The 12,537-nt window shown below is 39.3% G+C and overlaps 1 protein-coding gene across 4 annotated transcripts in view; it reads right to left on the bottom strand.

Moving 5' to 3' along the window:
- Positions 1–12,537, bottom strand: part of OGT (O-linked N-acetylglucosamine (GlcNAc) transferase) — a 34,931-nt gene that overhangs the window by 16,052 nt on the left and 6,342 nt on the right. For all 4 annotated transcript variants that reach the window (XR_006816828.1, XM_045994895.1, XM_045994897.1 and 1 more), the window contains exons 4-11: positions 7,952–8,020; positions 4,554–4,670; positions 2,370–2,449; positions 1,612–1,807; positions 1,221–1,361; positions 517–617; positions 199–352; positions 7–108 (exon numbers count right to left, since the gene is read on the bottom strand). Coding sequence is in view for 3 of the 4 variants with exons in the window: in XM_045994895.1 (XP_045850851.1) it covers positions 7–108; positions 199–352; positions 517–617; positions 1,221–1,361; positions 1,612–1,807; positions 2,370–2,449; positions 4,554–4,670; positions 7,952–8,020 (960 nt within the window). In the remaining variant the exon portion in view is untranslated. The remainder of the gene's footprint in view (positions 1–6; positions 109–198; positions 353–516; positions 618–1,220; positions 1,362–1,611; positions 1,808–2,369; positions 2,450–4,553; positions 4,671–7,951; positions 8,021–12,537) is intronic.

Raw genomic sequence — 12,537 nt, 5'->3', positions numbered from 1 at the left:
CTTTACCTGCAGGCAATGAGCCAAGTTACAATAAGCATCAGGAAAATCAGGCTTCAGTTTCAGAGCAGTGCGGTAGGAAGCAATTGCTTCTGGAATATTCCCTGAATCCTGGAAATAAGTAAAACGGGATGGTTAAAAGTTTTGCTACAGTTAAACATTAGGTGCTTAGATGCATGTATTATAATCAACAGTAGTAACCTTATGAATGGAAGCCAAATTGCTGTGGGCATCTGCAAACGCAGGGTTAATCTGAATGGCACGAGTGTAACACTGCAAAGCTCCCTGAACATCCTGCATCTCCTTTAGAGTGTTTCCCATGTTCGAGTAGGCATCAGCAAAGGTAGGACTAATTCTAAAAGAGAAAATGAAGATTTTCTTCTTCTAGTACAAAAACCTTTAACTCCCTGTAATGTTAGTCTGTGGTTATTAAAAGTCATTTTAACACAAGCCAAATGTGCCACAGGCCAAACATTTAAAAATGTAAAGGAAAAAAAAATTAGACAGTGAGGATCTTACCGAATAGCCTCCTTATAATGCATCAGAGCTTCCTGAAGTTTTCCCTGCTGCTGCAGTACACTTGCTAAATTTGAATGAGCAGCAGCAAACTCTGGGAAGACCTACAGAGTCAAGATGACATCCGAGGTTTTAAAAAAACTTCTAAACAAGCAGTAAAAACTTACCACGGTAAGAACTTTACTCAAGTATCTTTATATCCCTACAGTTCTGTCTACCTTCTCCAAGTCTCCTCATTCTTCAAAATCAAGTGACTCAAATTCTACCTCTTCCTTTATTTTTTACCTCTCCTTGTTTCCAAAGATGAGGAGGTAAGAACTCTCCTTGTCCAGCTTATGCCGATTACTCCAGCATCTCTCTTTTCTGAAATCTCAGTCTCTTATTAAACTCCTACCACAACCACCACCCACCATTACAGCCATCAGGCACTGAAATTATGTACTTATTTGTAACCTCTCTTGAACTTAATGTTAACTCAATTTAACTTTTCCGTGTAGCTCTACCTGCCCATAAAATAACAAACTCAACATAGAGACTTCCCTGAATGTCACACAAGACTTCACTCATACCTTAGATACTCAATTACTGGTTCAATGAATGATTCAACCACTGTTTTTACAAAAGGGGTGGATGACATGGCAAACTTTAACTGCCTTTCCTCTATTAACACACAGAAGAAATATCCAGCCACACCACACTGAACATACTTCCAATGCTTTACGATATAAGCGAACAGCCTCTTCAATGTTTCCCTGTTCTCTTTTGATATTGGCTAGGTTATTCAGAGAGTCTGCATGGGTGGGACACAGCCGGAGAGCTGTATTATAACAATCTTCTGCTTCGGCAACCTAGAAAATGAAACAAATTATTCAACACCAATAGGGAGGAATCACAGAGCCACCACAGATGTTATTCTAACAACTGCTTAATTAAGCCTAATGGCTGATAATATTTTAGAAAATAGGTATTTTTGCTATTCTCTCAACCAAAACTCGAGAGTAAAACAATTCACCACTTCGAAACTTAATAGCAATGGTACAGAAACAGCTTTTTAATCCTACCAGGTAACAAAGAAATAGACTGAATAAATGTCCTTACACTGCCCTTCTCTTTGAGTGCATTGGCTAGGTTGCAGTAGGCATCAGGGAAATGTGGTTGCAGTTCAATAGCTCGCCTGTAGGTGTCTATTGCCAGATCTATCAGGCCTTGCTCATAGTATACACAAGCCAGGTTGCCGTGCACCACTGCATGATTTGGACTCAAGCTTAGGGCACGAAGGTAAGCTGCCACAGCTCTGTAAATAAAAAAAAAAACATACACACACACACACACAATGCAACTTACTTTTAATGGATGCTTTGTTACAATTAATTCAATCTATACCAAAGTATATCAATTAATTATAATTCATGCTATACTATACTTAACCTCACATCAACATTCCACGTTAATAAAAATGTATTTTTACATTAAAAAATTTTCTATTTCCACATAAGAAATCAGCTCTCCCCTAAAAAAAAAAAATAAAACCACAAAAAAGTCAGGATTTACTTAGCCTTCGGAATCAGATCAAAGAATAGTTTAGTCTAAAAGATAACCACTTCAACAGGTTTACAATAAAAGAAATTTCAATTAAATTCCCAGTGAGAAGGATAATGGCTTGGAGGAAAGCCAGCAATGAAAAGTCAGGCAACAATGCCTCTAAATAAAAGGTAACACAACAGACATGATGAGGGAAAAGCAACGTACTAGAAAAGGAAAATGTATTTCAATGGACCACTGTTATCATTTTAGTCCAAAGGCTCAGGTGTCAATACAACACTCAAGAAAATGTATCAAATAGAACATTCTCTCACCTGTCAAATATCCGTGCCTCTTTCAAGACATTTCCTAAATTGATATAAGCATCCAGAAAATTGGGGTCAAGGGTGACAGCCTAAAAATTACAAGACAGGTACTTAGAGCCAAGTTAGGATTTCAGATTACACTTTCCAATTACAATTTTTTATTCTGAGATAATTTTAGGCCTCCAATTACATATTCCAGTATAGTTAAATCTTATTTCTTTCACTTAAAAAAAACCCATATAAGAGTGTCTGGGTGACTCAGTCGGAGCATGCAACTCTTGATCTCAGCATTGTGTGTTTGAGCTCCACACTGGGTGGAGAAATTACGAAACAAACTTTTAAAAACCATTATTTTAGTACCCACTCATTATTCACAAACCTCAATATTATCAAAATAACTTGTGTAATGGGAGAGTACAATGTGTCCTGAAGGGAAAAAGTTTAAACTGCATCTGCTCCAATTTTACTGAGCTAAATACTTCTAATGGTGGGCCCTATCTTATTCAAGATTAATTAGCCTAACTCTTCTAGGGGCGCCTGGCTGGCTCAGTCTGTGCAACATGTGACTCTTGATCTCTGGACTATGGGTTTGAGCCCCATGTTGGGTGTAGGGATTACTTAAAAATAAAATCTTAAAAGTGCGCCTGGGTGGCTTAGTCGGTTAAGTGTTCAACTCTTGATTTTGGCTCAGGGTTTTGAGATCAAGCCCCACATCAGGCTCTACGCTGGGCTTGGAGCCTCAAGATTCTCTCCCTCTTCATCTGCCCCCTCCCCACCTCAAAAAATTAAATGAACAAAAAATAAAATCTTAAAAAAAAAATCCTAACTCTTCTAAAACATAATGGCAGGAAGAAGCAGCAGGCTCTAACTGAAAAGGGAAATATATAGCTCATTAATAAAGTCTACATACTCAGTAAGACCTTAGTAAGATATGTAATTAGAGCTACACACTCAGTCAGATACATTACTTCAAGTAGATACTAACCATTAAATGGTTTTATCCATATAAATCTGAAGTTGTCTTAAAATATGGCCAGATATAACCAGAGCAGGGATTCTCAACCCCGGCCGTAACATTAAGAATTCACCTCCTTAAGGGTGCCTGGGCTCTCTCACGTACCAGTTAAATCAGACCCTCTGAAGATGGCACCAGGAATTCCTATCTTTTATAAGCTCCTCACGTGCAACCAAGGTAGAGAACCACCGAGCAAGAGGTAGGTACTCCTATAGTGTAATAAATGCAAACTTTAACTGAAATACTGAAAAGGTAAAGGTAATGAGTAATTGTGAACATATTAAAGAGTCATAAAGAACACTTCCTCTTCTCTTTGCTTCTATCACAAAGTACCTAGTGTCTGGTTGTGTCTTCTTTGTCACAGATAAATGCCTAAATCTATTAATGGTGAAACTCTGATTGTATCATTCCTTTTTCATTTACTAGCTGGAACAATGCTGCAAATAGAAACTTCCCCCATCAACTACTGGGTTACCCTAAGGTCCGGTTCACACAGAAGGAAAACAAATGCTTTATTCTTCCTACTTTAGCCAGTTTTCAAAATGAATTACTCCTTATCTTCCAAAGGTAACAAATGAATTTCTTCTTAGTATATTTATAAACTCATGAATTTACACACATTTGACAAGCTTCAAATATATCTGTTAATATTCCAGCTGATGTTCAAGTCCCATCTTTAGCCAGCATGAGCCTCTTCCGGTTGCCTTTTCGAGTCCTCTCGACATATCTATCAAAGCTTCCTTGCTTTCTAGTGTGATAGGGCACTCCAGATTAATTTTGTACATTTCCTACCCCAATCTGGAATCAGCCTTTTGACCAAGAAACCATGCTTCTTTAAAGTTGCCCTTCTTAAAAAAAAAAGTATTTTTAATTTCTAAAATACATTTTCCATGCAAACCTGGAAACTGGCTGGGGGGGGGGGCACCTGGCTGGCTCAGTCGATGGAGCCACGAGCGACTCTTGAACCTAGAGTCATGAGTGAGACTGAACCCCACGTTGGATGTAGAGATTACTTTAAAAAATAAAATCTTCAGAAACAAACAAAACTGGAAACTGCCACATTATATAAAGAAACAAAGATTAAGTGACTGATGAAGCAAAGGCCTATTATTTGGTTCTAAGTTAAAAACACCCTGCACACATAAGCACTTCCCAAGTGCCAATTATTAATGACTAACCTTTTCAAAGTGATGAATTGCAAGCCAAATCTCTCCTTGTGCATTGAAAACACAGCCAAGATTACTCCAAGCTACTGCAAAGTTCGGTTGCGTCTCAATTGCTTTCAAATAACATGCCTTAGGAGGGGTTAATGAAAGAAGATGGGAGGGGAAGGAGGTAAAGGGAAAAGGGAAATTTGTAAAGGGAAAAAAAAAAAGATTGGGGGGGGGGAAGAAGGTGATATCATTATTCCTTCTCTGACCAGCCAAAAGTGACCCTGCAGCATAGGCTCGCTTGCGCCAAAACTAATGCGCTGCCACAGCTGGCTGCTCCTGCGCCTGCGCCACCAGAACCCAAGTGCAAACCACCATGTTCAGTTCTGCTGACCAATAACCGACCCTTTATTCTGGGACTTATCTGGGAAGTCAGTTGCCTTAATACTCTATGCTAGACTTCTCTTATCTGAACACCTAAGGGCTTCTGCTAGGTTTTCAAGTCCAATCTAGAGGGTGCCACTCAGAACCAAATTTTCCCACCCCATCACCCCCTCACCAGTTTCCCAAAGCATGCCCTACAAAATGTTACCAGAGCTCACTGGGAAAAAAAAGGATTTCATGATCAAATCAATTAGGCGAATAGAAAACAGGTTTCTTTGCTACAGAACTTGCCTAAGCCTTTAACAGTTTATATGGGACTCCCTCAACTTAGTTGACCATGGAACTCTTTTTTTTCGTGGACGTATTACTAGAATGCTACAAAACACACTTTGGGAAATGCTACTCTAAACAATACTGTTCCTCACTCACATCAAAACTACACTACTGAGGAGAAGAATGTCTTTCTGCCACATCAGGTATAAGAAAGCCAGGCTACCCATCCTCACAATGCCCGACTCCAAGGGGGACCAAAGCTGAAACCTCGTATGACAGGATTGCACCTAGGTTGAGGTCCCTGTAATGCGAGCGCAAACATCGCTTGCGCAACCTAACAGCAACGCACTGCGCGATCGCTGCGAACTGCTGCGCTACATAGAACACCCCTAGACGCAGCAAACGGCCAACCAGATCCATTAATCTACTAGACAGGCCCAGAGAGAATAATTGTTTAATGAGATTAGTTGGACTCGAGGTATGTTAAAACCCAATTTTATCCAAAAAAGGCTACACAATAGGACTGAGGGAGCCAGTCAATCAGATTACTCATCTAGTCAACCGTTCACAGGGGCTCATTTGCACGCATTGCGCATTAACGCTGCGCAGCCTTTGCGCTACTGCAGGGTCACAGCGCATCATCAGAAGAGCAGAATGCTGCAATCCAAACAAAGAAGAAAAAAGGAAAAAAATGAACAACAAGAAGAGTTAGAAGCTTTTACTAGTAAATAATCTAATAATTTTTAATATCAATTAACTTTTACTTATCTTTGACAGAATTGTGGCTATAGTATAAAACATTCTCTTACATAACTTGCTCGTAAATAAAATTATTTTAAGCTGTTTCTGAAGCCACAAGACAGAAGATTCAGGCATGGAGGCAAATTGTTTTGCTGTGGCAGTTACAAACCCGTTACCATATTTCTCATCATGTGACTTTTCGGTGCGTTCCTTGCTGGAAGAGGAGGAGGTGTGTGTCTGCCCTAGATCCAGGCCTCGAGCTCCCTTCAGCGAGGCACCTTACGCATGGAATAGGAGGTTTCACCCACCTGAAACCTTCTAAATACAATATCAATGGTGAAAAACCAAAAACAAGAGAGAAAATAAAAACAAGATCATTAGTAAAAGTTCAACAAAGCAATTGAAATTCTTTGGATGTCTATTACATATGGGAATGAGGACAGTCTCAAGTCTGTAACATGGGAAACATGCAGAAGGGAGAGGGTTAATCAGGGCTATTGCATACAGCAGGGATTTTTGCTGGAAGAAAGGCTCTTTGCTTTCTACAAAGACAACTTAATTTTGCTTCCATCTACTAGGAATATGCTGGCTTGAATTTTCAAATGCACTGATTACAAAAGAAATACATTGCATTTCACTCAAGAGTATGTTCTTGTTCACTAAGTTCTCACAAAAACAGAATAAACATTTTTCAAACTAGGTGTCTCCAGAGCTCTGAAATAAAGAAGTCAGCAACCTAAGGCAGGCGCAATGTCTCAGCCTAAACCGATCTCTAAAGCTGCAGTGAAGTGCAATTCATGTTAGCTGTCCGCTTGGTGGGGTGACAATTAATAGGAGCTTATCAAATATTTGTTCTATAAATTACCAATTAAGATTTATCAGCTGAGATTGAAATCCATTACAATTCATTAGCTGGAAACCTACATAAAGGTTAATCCAAAGTGTCAGCAGAATTTATGAGCTACGCACTTAAAACTAGTGCCTTTTAACATTAGATGGTGCTGAAAAGCCTTCGCCCTCCCTGGATGAAGCAAACAGACAGCTACGCTGCGCATACACTCCACGCATTAGCATGCGCGTGGGGCTCAGAGCAACAGGTGGGAGTTTCAGAAGCATTCTGGTTTCTCCCCACTCCTCACCCCTGCAGCGCGGTTGCGTAAGGTGGCTTGTAACAAGACAATTTCATTTGTAAATTTAATTTACAATTATACCAAAAGCTTTAATAACCCAACCTGGTGTTCAAATTCATTATTTGGAAACAAAGAATGCTAAAAGCCACCTTTCCACTTTGGCAAGTTTTCTTTCGATCAGTCCATTTCCCAAACAAACCAGCTTTGTCTTTTTTTTTTTTTTTTTTTTTAAAAAGAGGTAGGGTGGGGAGGAATAAAAGAAGGAAGTAAGGAAGAAAAGAAGGTAGACAAATAGGTTTGAAAAAGAGGAAAAAGGAATTTAGGGGAGGGAATAGGGACAAGGGGCGGGATGCTCCAATTATTAATTTGCAATCATTTTAACAGCCTTTCTTCCACTGTAAAAAGGGTAAGGAAGATGAAGGGAGGAAGGTTAAATAAGAATTTTAAATGCCAGTATTACAGGGTAACATTTGGATGAAATTCTTCTCCACTTACAAGCCACAAAGGACTTAGAAGAGCAGCACTTTCAATGGCACCTGCATCATATAGGAGTCTTGAGCCAAATCACAGGCGCTCTGCTTGTCACCAGCAGGCAAGCCTCAGATTTGAAGGAATAGTTACTTATTCCCACATAAGATCATGACGGAGCCCATTGTTATAAAGATGATCTAGCTCAGCAGAAAGGCTCCAAAATGTTCAGGTTCTTGCTTTATCCCCAGACTTAGAACAGATACGCCAAAGCCTGGCCCTGCTCTAGTCTGAGGTGATTCATGCCATCAGTTTTCCTCAGTTTCATAGGACTGTTTTTTGGAGATAGCTCAATGAAGAGTTGAAGACTTGGCAAAAGTACAAGTTTTCATAACACTGATGTTTAAATGTATTCTATCAAACACCTACCTTGGCTTCTTCCAAGCGACCCAGGGCTTTGAGCAGGTTCCCCAGGTCACTGCGAACACAGTACAAATCCTAGAAACCAGGAGATACTCCTTAATTACTGTCAACCAAAAATACCTTGAAATTACTTTTACGCATCTAAGCTCGCTGTCCTTTTATTCTGCCAACTAAAGATACTGCTTGACAAAATTACAGAACCACAACCCCACATCCTCAATTCCAAATTCCAGAAAGTTCCAAAAACTTATCTGATGATTAAATCTGACCAGAACTGGCACAAAGCTATTTAGAGAATTCATTGATCCCACTTAGTGTGAATACTCAAACCTCCTGCTGCAGAAACATATAAGTGTTTTACTAGAAGGTACTGCTCGACTCACCTGAGAGTTTTATACATAGTATTACCATCTTGTGAAAATCCTAAAAAATTTTGAATATTGAAATGCATCTGATCCCACCAGTTTCAGATAAGAGACTATGGGCCTTAGAACTGGAAAGTATTACACTAACTGAAATAACTCAGTAAGATAAAGACTATAATCTCACTCATATACTGAATTTGAGAAACAAAACAGGGTGCCTGGGTGGCTCAGCGGGTTAAGCCTCTGCCTTCAGCTCAGGTAATGATCTCAGGGTCCTGGGATCAAGCCCCGCATCAGGCTCTCTGTTCAGGAAGGAGCCTGCTTCCCCCTCTCTCTGCCTACTTGTGATCTCTCTCTGTCAAATAAATAAATAAAATCTCTAAAAAAAAAAAAAAAGAAAACAGAGGATCATAGGGGAAGAGAGGGAAAAATAAAGCAAGACAAAATCAGAGCAGGACACCAACCATAAGAGACTCTTAAACATGGGAAACAAACTGAGTTGCTGGAGGCGAGTGGAGGTGGGAGGATGGAGTTACTGGGTGATGGACACTACGGAGGGCAAGGAGGGCACGTGATGTGATGAGTACTAGGTATTATGTAAGACTGATGAATCATAAACTCTACCTCTGAAACCAATTATACATTATATGTTAACTGAATTTAAATTTTTTAAATGGGGGGGAGACTACGGCTTTACTGTAACTTCTCTCCCTAAATGCTGTCACTTTAAAAAAAAAAAAAAAGCACCAAATATTTGTTCAACTATTTTGTTCAAAGGTTATGATGAATCACTCCAGTATCAAGGGCCAAAAATTTTCCATAGTGAAAAAAAGTATTTAGCTGTGACTGGCTAACAGCAAACCTACCCTTGGGCTGTCAGGCATACTTAGAAACCTTGACTTCATTTCAGCATTAGACAGAAGGATTATCATCCAACCAAAACTTCAATCCTGGCACCTGCCACTAGATTACTCATTAGTATTAAGTGCCATTAGAACTGAGTGGGTGAATAATGAAAAGCAGTTGACTCTGCTTTTTTATTAGCAGCGCCATTGTGTTGTGAGTCATCTGACTCACCATTCTGTTCATCAGTATGAAAGACTCATCAGAACAGTGAGCTTAAATTTTTATTTGTCCTTGTTTGCCTTTGTCATTCAAATCTACCAGCTAACAAGCACAGACAATGGCAATAGCTTATCATTTCAAACTGTTCCACAGAGGGGGAAGAGCCTTATTAAGTCCCAGTAAGAGAAATTTTGCCAATTGCGCCGAAGTATCATCATATATACTATTCTATGCACAATCATATTATGGTTTCCAGAATCAGGTGGTTAATTTTACTGACAAACAGCTTTTGTGACTGTATACTATCATCCATCAGGTGAACCAAAAGTCAGCCAGCAAACAGACTGCCACAGAATAGCCTACAGTTGACCATATTGGGTCAGTTCCATGATCTACCTGATCTGTCCTGTCTGTCCAGCGAGAAGTGACTGGTGTTTTGGGAGAGAAGGACTGTCTCCCATGACCTCAAGTACAAAAGGCTAATACTAATCCTTTTTTAAAAAAAAAGTCACAGATATCATTAGTCTTATTACAGATTTATCCTCCTCTAATGACTCTAAGCATTTTTAGCCCGATTTATACTCAGAAGAAATGATTCTATAATTTTGCTATCTACTTTGTATAATTTTTCTTCCTAAACTTTAAGGGTCACCCTTCAGTTTGGGCCAACCATTAACTAAACAATCCAATCTGCTCATTAAGGTCTACTACTACATCTGATTATTGCTATTATTTACCTTTGGACTTTTACAAATTCCTATGTTTCTTCTGAGCCATAATAATCAAAATCTTGCAATAATTCTCCAACAGTGACCCTAATGGGCTATATTTTAGCCAACTGTTGCATACTTTTACCCTCTAATTTCTATAAACTCTTGGATGGATGCCATCCAAGTGCTGACAGTGCCTACCTATATTTAGTAATACCATCTTGATCCATTACAGCATATTAAATCAAGTTAACACAATGCCCACAGTTAAAAACAGATTATCTTCAAGATCACTAGCAGATATCAACAAGGCAGTTTTAGAAAAAGGTAAAACATTTCATATTAAATATAATACTGAAATCCAATTCTCCCATTTGGGAATCCAAACGTTTATGCATAAACAGCAGATTTCTAGGAAATCCAAGGATACAATTATTCTCCCAAAAGTTCAAAACCTAAGACTGCTTCAAAATGAGTAAGAATTTCCTATAGAGGAGCGCCTGCCTGAATGGCTCAGTGAGTTAAAGCCTCCACCTTCAGCTCAGGTCATGATCTCAGGGTCCTGGGATCCAGTTCCGCATCTGGCTCTCTGCTCAGCAGGGGGCCTGCTTCCCCCCCCCCCCAGCCCCCCCCCCCGCCCCCAGCCTGCCTCTCTGCCTACTTGTGATCTCTCTCAAATAAATAAATAAAATCTTTAAAAGAAAAAAAGATTTCCTTTATAACCACCTCTCCCAAAACAGCATTTATTTCCTGCCTTTCTTCCTAGAGCTCCAACACCTACGCACCTCTATCTATCCACACAAACACATGAAGAAAGAAACAGGCTGATAAAAACCTATGGTAGTTCTCAATTGCCTCTCAATTTAAAATCCTCAGCCTCTATTCTTTATGAATCTTCAAACTGACTCTCCTCTACTATACTCACTTCTTGTTACTACTTGACTCACCACTTCAGCCAAGGAAGTCTACTTGCTATTTACCTTCCAACAGAATGCTTAGGTTATAAGCACCCACTCAAGAAAATCTTCTGATTAATACCTCTAACAATAACCATCCAAGGAACTTGACGCCCTTTTTTCTTTACAGGTCAGGTCCTCTCTCATATTAGAACATTCAACTTTTTCTCCCCAGCATATCACCCCAATTCCTAATAAAGCACTGCACACACAATAAGCACTCAAATATTTAAATGTAACATTTGCACAGCAAACATAATAAAAAGCAGAGAGAAACAGAAATACATGGTTTTCCACAGCTTAGCTCACAACAGTAACAAATTACATGACAGTAACGTGATAGTCAGGATGCCAGTAGCTCTCAGCATTATGCATCCACAATCAAAGCCAAAGCAATGTTTCAACAACCAACAGAGCTCCTTAGAACAACTCAGGGTTATAGCCATTTTACAAAGGACAATTTTATACGTAATTCATAAAAGGGACTGCTGGATATGAGGCAATTCTAGTGAACCATCATGTAGATTAACGGCTGCAATAGCACCTTTAAATATGTGGACTAAAATTTCAGTGAAATTATTAAATCATCCAACATTACAGAAGACAGCTCCAGGTCTTAAAATTTCTATAATCAAGTCACAGAATAACTTCTACCATTAACTAGAAAGGATAAACACTGCTGAAAAGGATAAACACTGCTGAAAATGAAAACAGATTACCAAGAATACTATCATAACATTTTACCTTTTCACTGCTGCAAAACCAAAATAACGTGATTTTAACTATTTTTCATAGGCCAACTACTTCTATGATTCAAGACAACAATACATTGCTAACAAGAGCACAACTTAGGAACAGACTATAGACTTTGTCAGTACTGAACTGACAAAGGCATTTGACACTAAGATGAAGTCTAGTTAAGGCTAGATATCCTGCAGTAAGTTAAAAACATTACTGGTATATTTAAGGTGAAATCACAGCAGTCTGCACAATCCTTTTTTCACTCTTACTGGTAAAGGCACTGAAATAAAGCAGCGACTTCCACTAGTAGAAACAGAACCACATGGGAATTCATAGCCGTTCAGTGCCTTTAAGGAGGTAGTCCCACGATATATTTTAGGACTGTTCTGACTTCTTTGTTAAGGTCCAACAACAAGGGGCGCCTGGGTGGCTCAGCGGGTTAAAGCCTCTGCCTTCAGCTCAGGTCATGATCCCAGGGTCCTGGGATCGAGCCCCGCATCGGGCTCTCTGCTCAGCAGAGAGCCTGCTTCCTCCTCTCTCTCTCTCTGCCTGCCTCTCTGCCTACTTGTGATCTCTATCTGTCAAATAAATAAATCTTTAAAAAAAAAAAAAAAAAAAAAAAAAGAAGAAAAGGTCCAACAACAAGCTTTCTGTTAATAGGTTAGATACTGAAAAACACGGTTCTGTCTCCCACTTTAGTCTTCCCTTCTCCTTTAGGTTTTCTACTCCTGCAGTTTGGTATCAGGTCAGCAGCA

Source organism: Meles meles, chromosome X (assembly GCF_922984935.1).
Source record: "Meles meles chromosome X, mMelMel3.1 paternal haplotype, whole genome shotgun sequence".
Taxonomy (NCBI): domain Eukaryota; kingdom Metazoa; phylum Chordata; class Mammalia; order Carnivora; family Mustelidae; genus Meles; species Meles meles.
Note: the sequence above shows the minus strand (reverse complement) of the source record. Positions and strands in the feature narration are given on the sequence as shown.